General features: G+C 34.0%; 1 protein-coding gene across 1 annotated transcript in view; it reads left to right on the top strand.

Moving 5' to 3' along the window:
- CNTN5 (contactin 5) overlaps window positions 1-14,024 on the top strand; it is a 784,689-nt gene that overhangs the window by 717,996 nt on the left and 52,669 nt on the right. The window contains exons 17-18 of the mRNA XM_059391830.1: window positions 5,882-5,952; window positions 7,179-7,413. Of these exons, the coding sequence (XP_059247813.1) occupies window positions 5,882-5,952; window positions 7,179-7,413 (306 nt within the window). The remainder of the gene's footprint in view (window positions 1-5,881; window positions 5,953-7,178; window positions 7,414-14,024) is intronic.

The raw sequence follows: 14,024 nt of genomic DNA on the forward strand, positions 1-14,024 counted from the left end.
TGTGATGCAAGGTTATCAACTCAGGAGTGAATATGAGACACTCAAGTATGACTTTTCATATCTTCTTAGTTCCCCATAATACCATAAACCAGTGATAAATCATGAACCATGTTCCAGGCTCTATGCTAAGTACTTGCCCTTTATTACATCATTTATTTGCCACATAAACCCTCTAAAGCAAGAAGTGTTTATCCTCATTTTACAGATGAGAAAGCAGAATTAGAAAGTTTAAAAACTTGCACAAGGTTACCAGTTAAGAGGTAAAGTTGGAATTCTATATTTCTATCAAAGACAGTGATTTCAAGTTACCTGCCTTCCCTCCTCCCTTCTTCCTCTTGCTTTTTCCTTTTTTTTTTTTTTTTTTACCACATGCATCAACAAATCTCATTTGAAGGTTATTTTACCCATCCTCGGCTTCTAATTTCTTGTGAACTCATATAAATAAAGCTAAGAGAATATAGGTTGAGGTAAACACCATTTATTGTATATATAAACTTCCTGTACTTTTTATTGCCATTTATTAGAAAATTGTTGGGGTAAATTGGAAGGGGAGGTGAATCATAAGAGACTATGGACTCTGAAAAACAATCTGAGGGATTTGAAGTGGCGGGGGCGGTGGGAGGTTGGAGTACCAGGTGGTGGGTATTATAGAGGGCACGGATTGCATGGAGCACTGGGTGTGGTGAAAAAATAATGATACTGTTATGCTGAAAATAAATAAATGGAAAAAAATTAAATTTAATTTAAAAAAAAAGAAAACCCACAAATCAGAGAAATCTTATATTTCCTAAAATAACCTCTTTTGTAAATCAAAACTGCTATATTGCCTAGGTTTCCAAATTTAAACAAGCTGAGCCAAAACTGAAGTGTAATTACCATGGTACTATCAAAGCAATATTATCCATATTTTCAAGGGGATAATCTCTTTCAAGATTACATATGTTGAACTTTAACTAATGTGTATCATAGAAAATAAACCTAGTGTTTATCATAGAAGACTTCACCATTTTCTCTTTTTGAAATCTAAGTAGATGATAGCATTAGGTAATATTTATAAATTATAGTTCCAGGCATCGTAATAAATAATTTTGAAAAATAACTTTAAAAAGTAGGCTATATCTTTGTGAAAGACAACAAAGTAAAGAAATATTTTCAGCTAACCAGTTTAGCTGGAATGGTAGGACTGAAACCCAAGCCCAGACCTTACTCACTCCCACAAAAACACATTTCAATTTGTGCATATCACCTTATCTATCCTACTAATAGGTGTAAAAGCATTATTTGAACTCTTTAGAAAATGCCACTGCTACTTTTTGTTTTGGATATTCTTTAAACTTAACCAACTGTATAAAATGAACTTAAATAATAATCAGTTAACTGAAATGTTTGTGTGCTACATATGTCAATTCAGGTAAGAATTGTTTTAATTTCCCTCTTAACTCCCACCATTATTGTATAAACAAACTCCCTTTCTTCTTCCTATACTTTTGCAACTTTCTTTTCAAACAGTTGCTGGATTATCATTAAACTCTTAAAATACATGTGCTCTCCTAGGTGTCTAAGAAAGCTGTATTATTAAATAAGCTGCATAAACATCCACAGTATTAGATAACAGAAGTTTTTCAGGAAAAAAGAGTTTGTAAATAATTTCATCCTGTCTTTTTTTAGTTTAATGCAAATTAAGGTATGTTGTTAGCGATTGACTTTGTTCAAACTATTATATTTTGAGTCCTTTGAGATTCAGGCTTAAAGTCATGCATGCTTAAACTAAGTTACTATAGCTTGATCACTCTGTTTATAGTATTTCCAATGCATAAGGTTGAAAGAGACAATAGTTTACATTTCAACATGCCAAATAAGGCCCAAAATAGCAAGGCATTTACAGCTTGTGAAAAAAGTGTTAATAATATTATCCATTTATGGAACAGCATTGCTCAGAAAGAAACTCGGAAGAGTCTGACTTTAATCCACTAATCATGCATGTAAACTTGATTCTCTGAGCTAATAAGCTGATGACATCTATCAGTAGCCAACCAAAGGAAAAAAGTATCTAGCTGTTTAATTCTAAATCAGGTTTTCATTAATTATATTGAAAATATATTTAGTTTTTCAATAAATATGTATTTCTCTGAACTCAATAAAAGCATTTATCAGATGTTTGATTATATTAATTTCATGGTTCTAACAAGAATTATAGAACTTTTATACCACAAATGCACTGAAAGATTAAGTCAAATCCCTACATACCTTGAATATGTTGTTTTATAAATAAAAGGATATAATTAAAATCAGTGGACTCTGAAATTGCGACTGCAGCGATAACTTGAAAAATAAATGAATGAATATAGGTTCCATTGATCATCTACATGAAATTGGGAAATTTAAGACAATTAGGAGTACCTAATACAAACATTGTGATCCTGATAACAAAACACAATGTCTGGTGCCCAGTTATTAAAGTCTTAATATTTCTTTTTTTTTTCTTGCTTTCTTTTCTAATTTTATTGAGATATTGTTGACATATAACACTTTATCAGTTTAAGGATATACAACATGTATATATTGTGACATGATTCCAGAGTAAGTTTATTTAACATCTATCACCTCACATCATTATATTTTTTCCCTTGTGATAAGAAGTTTTAAGATCTATTCTTTCAGCCACTTTCAAATAGATAATGCAGAATTGTTAACTATATACTACATACCCAGACCTTATTTATCTTGTAACTGGTAGTTTGTATCTTTTGACCATCTTCACCCATTTCCATTACCCACCATCCACCACCTCTGGCAACCATAAATCTATTCTGTTTCTAGTAGTTCCATTTTTTTAGATCCTACATGTAAGTGAGATCATATAGTATTTGTCCTTCTTTGTCTGGCTTATTTCACTTAACAGAATGTCTTTATTTATGGCTAAATATTACATTAAATTGATATGGGCTATCTTCCTTGAAAATAATTTAGCAGCAAAAGGAAAACTTCAAAGACTACTTTCAAATAATAAAATAAATTTTCTAATCTGGATCATTTGTGGATACTTCAATGATGAAATTACCCACAGGAAAGCAAATCACACTGTAGAAAGTGTTATTTTGCTTTCTTTCTCCTTTAAGTAGAAATTTTCACCAAATTTTTTACTAGTGTCTTTTCACTTTTTTATTTAAAAAAGTTAAAATTTTTGAAAAATCTAAATATGTTTTCTAAAAAATAAAAGCATTAATGGATTGTGGAACAATATTACCAAAGCTTCAGAAGAAAAAAATCAACTTTAAATAGTCATTTATTTGTATTTTATTCTAGCCTTATTTTTTAAATGACCTTCAAGAAATATTCAACTAGGGGCGCCTGGGTGGCTCAGTGGGTTACGCCGCTGCCTTCGGCTCAGGTCATGATCTCAGGGTCCTGGGATCGAGCCCTGCATCGGGCTCTCTGCTCAGCAGGGAGCCTGCTTCCTCCTCTCTCTCTCTGCCTGCCTCTCTGCCTACTTGTGGTCTCTCTCTGTCAAATAAATAAGTAAAATCTTTAAAAAAAAAAAAAAAAGAAAAGAAATATTCAACTAGAGAGAATACAGCCTACTCTCCAGCTTTTAAGTTAAAGTTTCCATACATCCTCTTTTGAGGTGATGTTTGACAGCTGAACAAAAGAGAAAGTAGTCTTCAGTGCCTAGTCTCTCCACAACATCCATGATCATAGGGAAAATATCCTCAAAGAAAAAGATTCAAAATCCTAAGTTTAGGGACTAAACAGTGATTTCAATGTAATAGATGAAGTAGGTGGCTGTGGTAGATACTATGTATAATATTATTTAACTGTCAGTTATCAGAGATGAACATGAAGTGTGCATGCATGAGTGTTCCTTTTTTTTTCTACAAACAAATGGTACTATGATAAGCCATAGTCATATCATATCAACAAATTAACATGCTTATCTATTTGTTTGACCATGCATTAATGATAACAACTCAGATCTCAGAGATCACCCACTGCACCCACTGAAGGGATATTTGGATCCTTAGATCCCTGTTCTTTTATGCATACAGTTAAACCAGCTCCACTCCTGTGTACCTTACCTATAGCATGGACCAGAAAATAAATTTAGAACTTGAATTATTTATAACAGTGGTTTGAGGACATGGTGTCAACAAACTGGGATGTCATATGTTGTTATATTCAGCAATAACTATGGCTAATAAAAAAACAAGTTAATAAGTGATTTACTTACTTTTTATATAAATCAGGTCATATTCACTGTTATTGTTCTAATAGTATCATTTTTTTTTCTCAGTTGAATTTCTTGTGATGTCTTGAGATGACAGACTAAGGGGTATCTAATTCCATTTAATTCTGAGAAAATTCCTTACAGTGAACTCCGCATGTGAACTCCGCATGTAAATAATCATATATATACACATATATATACATATACATATACATATATATAATCTCCTTCTACATGTGCATGAGTGTACTCCACATATAAATAATTTATATATATTTAATATATATGTGTATATACACATATATATGTATATACATATATACATGTGTCTGTATATATATATATCCTTCCACATGTGCATGAGCAAGACAAGAACTCATATCCATGAAGAAAAGTGCCCAAAGACACTGAAATTTGGAGCCTGGTGAATAAACATTTTTATTTCAGTGGAGCCAATTATATATATTCACAGACTTTTCTCTCCCACCTCCTTCATTTTGCGAAGAGCACTTTTTTTTTTCCTTTCTCGTGGAATATAAATTCCACATCAGTTTTTCTGGTACATAAAATGCTGTATATGCTTTGAATATCTACCAGTAATTAATAGCCTTTCATCCAAGTAGGTAATATATAGGAGTGAATTTATTGCTTGTGAGTATATAAATATCACTTAAAAACTATATGCAAGGACATAAAGGCAACGCTGAAGTGTAAAATTGTTAATGCAGACTCATAGCCTGGAAAATGATTTCTTTTAATGGTCTTCATTTAACAGTTCTTCCTTTGAAAATGTTCCCTTTCAACTGCAGATTTTGTGTTTTGGTGCAATGAAGGAGAAATTTATTCCTTTGAGACATTTATTCTTTTAATAGTTACTCATTTGAAAAAGTTTCACTGGGTGCTTATGTATTTTGTGGGTTACAAAGAGTTCCATTCTTTTTTTTTTTAATATTTTATTTAGTTATTTGAGAGGCAGGCAGAGAGAGAGGAGGAAGCAGGCTCCCCATAGAGCACAGAGCCCAATGTAGGGCTCAATCTTAAGACCCTGGCATCATGACCTGAGCCGAAGGCAGAGGCTTTTAACCCACTGAGTCACCCAGACACCCCAAAAGATCCATTCTTGATAGTTTTTTTTTATTTTTTTAATGTTTATTTATTTAAATAGGTTCTCACTCTGTGGAACTGTTGTCTTTTCTTTAAACTGGAACTTCCTGCGGGTTCTGGTAAAGCAGTAAGTAGTAAGTCAACCCATAGACTTTCTCAGAGTTCTGCAAGCCCTGAGGCCATGGAAGAGTCACATCATCAGAAAGGAGAAAATTTGTAAAATGAAATTTAATCATTAGTAGATGTCCTTAACTTTAGTGTTATTGAGATTTCAACTTTACTACCACAGAGCATTCACCAGGCGACTGGTTTGATAATGTATTATGTTGCCATGAAAAATATGTATCAAACTCTCCTATACAGATTTGAAAACAGGGTATCTGTCACAAACATTTTGTTTTAATTAATATTGAATATGGCCACTGTAACTTCAATTCTGATTGATTGTTTTGGGATTTTTAAGACCAAATAGGGTCATAATGTGTTCTTACATATTCTCTTAAATTAAACATCTATTTATTGTCCTCACTTTAGCCCATTTTTCATTTACAGTTCCAAAGACAGCACCCACCAACGTAAGTGGAAGAAGTGGAAGAAGGCATGAGTTAGTCATAGCCTGGGAGGTAAGGATGCCTGTACTCAGTTGTCAGACTTGTTGATTCCTTAGAAAATAAGGCTACATATATAGGATCTGTACTTGGTACAGAGAGATTGAATAATTTCTCTTTAAATGAGTTTAAGAAACTTCCTTATCTTTCAGCTTCATGTCTTAGACCCAATGCTAAAATAAGAATACCATAGACTGGGGGTGAGTTATGAATGACAGAAAAATATTTCTTACTGTTCAGAGCCTGGAAATTTAAAATCAAGTCACCAGCGGATTCCAGTCTGGTGATAGCCTGCTCTCTGCCTAACAGAGGGCCATTTTCTCACTGGCAGAGGGGCAAGAGGGGTACTACTCCCATTCCTAAGTGCTCCGCCCTCATAATCTAATAACCTACCAAAATCTTCACCTCTTAATACCATCACATTGGGGGTTAAGATATCATTATATGAATTTTAGGGGGACAAAAACATTTAGTCTATAAAACTTTGATATAATAAGCTTTGTCTCTCTTTCTCTACTCAATACAGTTTTTCCTCAAATCAAAATTCAAAAGAAGAAAAAAACATGTTTCAACAAATATATATTTGGTATCTATGTGTCAAGCATTATGCTAGGAAGTGGCTGGTGACTGCTCCTTTAACTAACTAGTCAATCATAAATACTCCTTTCTATGGTGTTTATGCCTGTTTAACAAATTTAAATATAAGCAGATAGTATAACAATTACTTGAACAAATATTCTTTTCTGATTTTTCACATTAATAAAGCACAAAAGCAAATGAAAAAGAAAATACCATAAAGAAGGTCTTACATTAATAGTTCCTGTTTTTCTGCACAAAGGACTCTGCAGAGCATTTCCAGCAACAGATTTTTCTGACCACCAGACCATATGACAGTTTTCCCCAACATGCTAAATTCTAGTGTGGAAGGTTCATTTCATATACATGACTAACAGGTTTAAATTTGTTTCACTCCAAGAGTTTTCAGGACCCTTGATACTATTCTTAAATACCAACTGATATTATTTAAGTTTTTATCTTTTGCTTTTAACTCCTTTTAAGCTTCCAAAGACTACTAAGTGATTTTTCTATACTAAGTGATTGTCTTCCAGTGTAGCATTACAGATTTGAAAATCTCCATTTCTCTGGTTATCCATTATTTAAAAAGAAAAAATAAATTTTGGGAGAAGTGGCTGTTTTAATCAGTTAATTTGCTGATCATTAATTGTATTTTTCTTCTTTAGCCAGTATCTGAAGAATTTCAGAATGGGGAAGGCTTCGGCTATATTGTGGCTTTCAGGCCCAATGGAACACGTGGCTGGAAGGAAAAAATGGTGACATCCTCTGAAGCTTCAAAATTCATTTATCGAGATGAAAGTGTTCCTCCTCTTACTCCCTTCGAAGTGAAGGTTGGTGTTTATAACAATAAAGGAGATGGACCTTTCAGTCAGATTGTGGTTATCTGCTCAGCTGAAGGAGGTCAGTTTCTTTATCCCTATTATTTACACTCCATGTTTTATTATGGATGTTATGTGGATGTTATATGGATGAAACATTGTTGCACACATGAGCTACATGGCAGGGGTTGGGGGTGGGAAAAATGTCATTTGAATATTGAAGCACAAAAATAGTGTCTGATTTATGTAAGGTGCAGTTTTTCAGTACAAATAGCCCTGAGTTGTTGTTTTTTTTTTTTTTAATATAGAACCAAATTCTGAAGCAGAAGTAGAAAGTTTATCCTAGTGATAATGACCAGAAAAAGTGAAGAATCAAGTAATAACAAGGAATCATAGGTGTTCCAGTGAGATACCCATGCACTTAGCATCTTAAGTATCTGAAGTGTTCCTAGATACAGCAGAAGTACCATATTACTTAGATTTGTTTAATTTAACTCTTACAACCAAACAGGAAGTAGCAATCTCAAACCCTAATATACTTTTCAGGAAGCTGAGGCTCAGAGAAATAAAGAAACACACTCAAATTCACACCAGTAAGTGAGAGAATTGTAAGTAACTATAGTAAGTGACACAGCTGGGATTTGAACCTGCATCTGTATGGCTCCAAAGCTCATGCTTTTAACTACTACTCTAAACTCTCTCATCAGAATGTATATAATAATAATATTTTGTTATTTTACTATAATATATATAATAATATTTTGCACTATTTGTTACTGAAAATATCTATTTTGAAGTACAGATTTTGTTCAGGAAATCCATCTTGTTGCTTTAAAATTTCTTCAACTTAATTATCAAGCACATAACTCCAAAGGTCACCGAAGGTAAACTGGAAAGGTTTGTGAGCAAGCTTTGTAGAGTAACACCAGTGCTAACTTTAAGAAATCAAGATTTGTATGTTCCTTGTCAACCTTTGCTTTGAAATTAAATTATAGCAATCACGGTGGGTTGTTTATACTGTGTTTCCTTAAACTTGAAATAGCTTGCCTTTGGAGATTACTCTTTCAACCTAGATAGGAAATATGCATATTTTTTAAGACCCTGAGGTTGTTGCTATAACATATTTCATAGTAACACTTCATTTATTTTGGTAGATTGACATATGAATGATACCAGGCAAATTAAATCTAGATAGTCTGCTTTTTTTTTTTAGTATTAAAAAAGTGTATTTATTTATTTGAGAGAGAGAAAGGGAGAGAAGGAGAGAGGATGAGCAGGAGGAGGGGGAGAGGGAGAAGCAGAGCTAGATCTGAGATCATGACCCAAGCCAAAAGGAGATGCTTAACTGACTGAGCCACCCAGGTGTCCCTACTTTTGTTCTAACAACAAAATTGAAACTTGTATTTGACATTTGCTCACTAGTGAAATTTACTAATTTGGAACTTTTTGTGTAAATATGAGTAAAGTTTTAACATCATTAAACCGTGCCAACTAGGAATAGTAGGACAATGGAAAGAAAGAGCATTTGCCTGAGATGGACAGTCAAAGTTTCAATCTGCTAACTAAAATCTTTTTTTTTTTAAGATTTTATTTATTTATTTAACAGACAGAGATCACAAGTAGGCAGAGAGACAGAAGGAAGCAGGCTCCCTGCCGAGCAAAGAACCAGATATGGGGCTCGATCCCAGAACTCTGGGAGTCATGACCCAAGCCAAAGGCAGCGGCTTTAACCCACTGAGCCACCCAGGTGCCCCTCTAACTAAAATCTTATAGTTTATCCACCTCTCTGGATCTTTTTCTTCTTCCACTTTAAAAATGAAAGTCCTGAACTAGAATATCTCTAGAAGCCATTACAAATCTGAATCTCAAAGTTTGTCAATTTATTCTATAATTTTAAATACTCTAATTTTTAATTTTCCTAGATAGGAAAATTGCTTTACTTTAAAAGAGTGAACATGTTGAATATTAAACCATTTTTTAAGAGTCAAGGACTGTAATGAACTTATAAGATATACTATATAGTGTACTCATGCCAGTGCAATTTCCACTTCTCTATGTTGGAGGACATTCATACAGATTCAGAGTGTGCCTTTGTCATCATACCCTTGCCCAAAGCCCAACTGATCTGATTGAGGCCGTAGTTCTCCATAAGACAAATTCTGCACCTTTGTTCTTCCACTAACCTAGTCCACTTGCTTAGTACCTCAAAAGCCTACCATATTTTTTGATAAAGTAAAGAGCAAGAGGATTGGGGCTGGCATTCTATCTTTGTTCACAGGCATAATTCTTCTTCATAGAAAGATGACTAGCTACATGCTTGGAGTACCATGGAAAAGCCACCTTTCACAGCCAGCACCAAGGCAGGAAGAAAACGTGTGCCACCAAAATTCATGTTGTTTGAAAGGAAGCAAGGTCTTCAAGACAAACCTTGCAATACTATTTCTCAACCTATTTCTCAGTGGTACATCAATGATGGATGACACGCACATCCAGAGGATACTTCTATAAGTGCTTATGTGCATGCCTCACACCTTCCATTCCTTTCTTTTCCTCTCAAGAAAGGCAATTACAAATAGCATGGAGGACAAGGGGAGATGGAGAGGAGAAGGGAGTTGAGGGAAATTGGAAGGGGAGGTGAACCATGAGAGACTATGGACTCTTAAAAACAATCTGAGGATTTTGAAGGGGCGGGAGGGTGGGAGGTTGGGGGAACCAGGTGGTGGGTATTGGAGAGGGCACAGATTGCATGGAGCACTGGGAGTGGTACAAAAACAATGAATACTGTTACGCTGAAAAGAAATAAAAAATTAAAAAAAAAAAGAAGAAAGGTAATTGGAATGAGAGTGAGAATTACATTATTATAGGAAAATTTTGAATGTGATCTTTAGTGAAAGAATTTGTCATTTATAATATTGGTTCTTGATAAATCACTTGAGAAATGACCTTGACTCTTGTGAATCCAAAGTAGACTGCTACCACAGAATACTGTCAGAAAATCTCCAAAGAATTCTTCTGTTAATGCTCTTGTGCCTTGGAAACCTTTCAAGATTTCAGCAACAGAAGTAACCCTAAATGACTCTAGATAATCCTGGAAGGAGAGACATTTGTCTACCAAGACTTCTGTACACCTTGCACATGTATCACTATTTACACCCTTTAAACCAAGCAAGAATTATGTGCATTCTAATCTTGATTTGAGTTTAAATCCCTGGGATATGCTGTAATCCTATACAATACCCTCATTCTGGAAACAACTCTAATGTTTTTTAAATGAGAGCAAAGTTGCAACATAGTAATTTATAATGCATGGTAGTTTTTTTGGCTTTCACTTCTACATATCTAGAAATAGTTTTTAGTCAAACTTATATCCATTTTCCACTTAGTTCTTACTACTAGAGTTTTGAAAGCAAAAGAACCTGAGCATTCAATTATATCTAATAGAATAATAGAGGGAGATTTGATATAGATAAATTATAGTTTGAAAGATTTATTTATTTGTGATAAGACTTAGCTTTCTCTAGTTTATTTGGCTTTTGCCTTGTATGTGAGAAGTATACTGCTTTACTTTTTGTTAAAACCAAGAATCCTCTCCTCATTTGCAGAAAATGATATGCAATTATCTCCTTGCAAATGGAGCTACCACAGCCCAAATTAAAACCCAACATTCATGAGGTGTTATTCTCCAGATCAATTCGTACTCAGTGGGATTTATGTGAGCTTGAAAATTAATAAATTGGCATATTAGTTGTAAAATACAAGGAATAATTTCCTGTCTTTGCCAGATGATCCACTTGGATTAGTGCCTGTAAAAGTTCAACTACAGCGGTCTTCGCTGAATTTTTAAATAATGAAACCATAACCCTTTCTCCCAAGGAGTTTATTAAACCCTCCTTTGATTAATGCTGTTACCCACCCCTCCTGGGAAGTCAGATGTATAATCAATATTGCAAGCACATCCCCCATCTTACTTGGAGAACTCCAGCTGCTAAGTCACTTAATACAAATATATCATCTAAATTCATGAACATGGTAATGCTGTTCAAAATTTTTAATCTGACAGAAACTGAAATCTATCAATCAGCTTGTCCACTTTACATCCCAAGACTGGAGTGAAGGAGTTAGCCATGGCCTAATTAATATCATCATAAGTAAAAGAAAAACAAAATCTTTTTAAGTCTTTAAGTCTATTACACATACCATTAGTACAGTCTCTGAAATAAGTCCCTGAATATTCCTCGGATTTCTTGAGTATAATGAAGTGAGAGTGGCAGGAAACACATTGTTATTTACAGATCAGGAGAGTTTCAGAAATGCCTGAATATAATAGGATCTATGAGAAGCAGTGCAATTGTGGTTCAGATTTATCAAAAATTCCATGAAACAGGAATACAAGGAGCTGACAGTAAGGCTGCAGTAAAGTTAAATAAGAGATGACAGGGTTTAGGGTGGCTTCTAACAAGACTTAGAGTAGAGAGCCCAAGTAGGGACCCCAACAATAATACTCTTCTAGAGAAATTTGGTGTGGTACAACAAGGAGAGAAGAAAGCAATAATACAAGGAAAAGCATCATGTGTGTGAACACAGATAAATGCACAGAAGTGGAACAGCATGGCATTTACAACCTAATTGATGTGTTGAAATCCTCTCTCCACCCTCTAGCAGCTATGTGAACTTGGGCAAGCTGCTTGACTCTGCCTCTCAATTTCTTTATTGGCAGAAATAGTGATAGAGATAGCAGGGTTCTTGGAAGGATTAATAAATTCATGTAAAGAATTGTGAATAACACTAGGCACATAACAAACCCTCAATAAATGGCAATTATTATTACCTTTGGCTGTTCCCCTCATCTATTTTTTGTTGTTGTTTGTTTTTAATTGTATTCCATCTATACCTCTGTCAGTTATTTAGAAGTAATTGAGCAACAAGAAAACGAACTATATGTTCCCTCCGAAATCTCTTGTCTACCTCAAAGCTGACTAAGAAATATAGAATGAGCCAGCTACTGCCTTGCACCAATATAAAAACAACAGAGGAAAGAGTACTTGAGACCTGAGCTCTAGTTGGGGTTCTTTTCAGAGCCAGAAGCAGAGTTCGGGAAAATCAACCTGTGTACATGTCACATTTTCATCTGCAAAATGAGGACGTGGATCTAAAACATAGGTCCATAACTCAAAATCCTATAAGTTGCAGTAGGAGATATAAATAAGTGAAGTAGTCCCAGCGTGAGATAATAGGTAGTGGTAGGGACTCTGGCAAACTGAAAAGACTATGTCCTGACTAATGAGATGAACTGCTAATTCTCATCTACCGATATCCACAAATTCAGACTTCGTATCATCAATTTTCTTCTTTTTTCCATAAAGAAGCCAGAAATTCTTTTATATGAACTGTTGAAATAAATTAATGTATTATTGGGCCATACAAAGCATGACTAAAGACCCACTGGCCATGAATTTATGATCTTTGATTCAAGTGACTTACTAACTTCTTTCTAGTTTTAGTTTTAAAACTAAAACTTAAACCTTTAGTTTTAAAACTAGTTTAGTTTATAGTTTTCTAGTTTTCTTTCTTACCTTCCATTATTCAGTTACAATGGGATACTCAAACAGAAGAGCCAATTCCAATCCAAACTAGTGATCTAGTCAGTACTCTTGCTTACAGAAAAACCTTTCAATCATTGGCTATAACAATATATACTGAACCTTCTGGAAGTAAACCCACGGATATCACTTCTTTTTTTTTTTACATGCCAAAATTTCTCATTTAGATCAACATGGGTTTATTTCTGATACTCTTTACATCTAGAAGGTGAAACACGTTTAAAAAAAAAAATGACTCTTAAGTTCTGTTTGATTCATCTGCCTTCATTCAATGAGATGCAATTATAATATTAACCCCCAAGAATGTATCTGTGACATGTCTGCTTGGGTCTGATCCTGATTTAAAATCCTCAGAGCTTTTAAACAGAAATTCAGGGTGCTTGTTTAGGAAATAGATTTCTGAATATTTTTTCTTTTCCTTTAAACTTTTCTTTATTTTTTAAAACTTTCTTATTTCTATTTGAGAAAACTACTTAAGGTTGTGCAGTGCTACAGAAAGCGGAGAGAGAAATTATTCCTTTCTCTAAGGATAAAGAGGGATAGAAAGACTTCTACCCAACCACCGTTTTATATTCCTGAAATTATTTATTTCCCCGCAATCTTCTTTGACAATGATGTAATTGCTTCAATAATAATAAAAAAAAAAAGCTGAAAGAAAGCATGTGGCACACAAATCTCTGTAATGCATTAATTTAAAAGATAAGCAAAATTGCTTGTGAATAACAAATGATACCCCAAGTGTGGCTGTCTTTGAAATAAATCATACCTTAAATCCTGGAGATCAGGTTGTACACACCTTAAGAACATCACCATTTCCTTTCATTTGTTTGCAAAAATAAAGAATTTTAACTCCTACTAAGTAACAACGAAAAAAAAAATCTTGTTGCAAGTCTGGTGATCAGAATTCTGATAGAAGTTCTCCAGTTTTTTTCTTTTCTTTTCTTTTTTAATCATGAAAATGCCAGATACTAGGAAGTTGGAAAATGGAGTGAGGGAAACCAGTGAATAAAGAAGATAATAAAAGATATTCAAAAGGTGACAGAATGAGAAATTGCAATTTATACCATAGCTGGAATAATGTCGGCTCCTATGT

This window comes from Mustela nigripes, chromosome 1 (assembly GCF_022355385.1).
Source record: "Mustela nigripes isolate SB6536 chromosome 1, MUSNIG.SB6536, whole genome shotgun sequence".
Classification (NCBI taxonomy): domain Eukaryota; kingdom Metazoa; phylum Chordata; class Mammalia; order Carnivora; family Mustelidae; genus Mustela; species Mustela nigripes.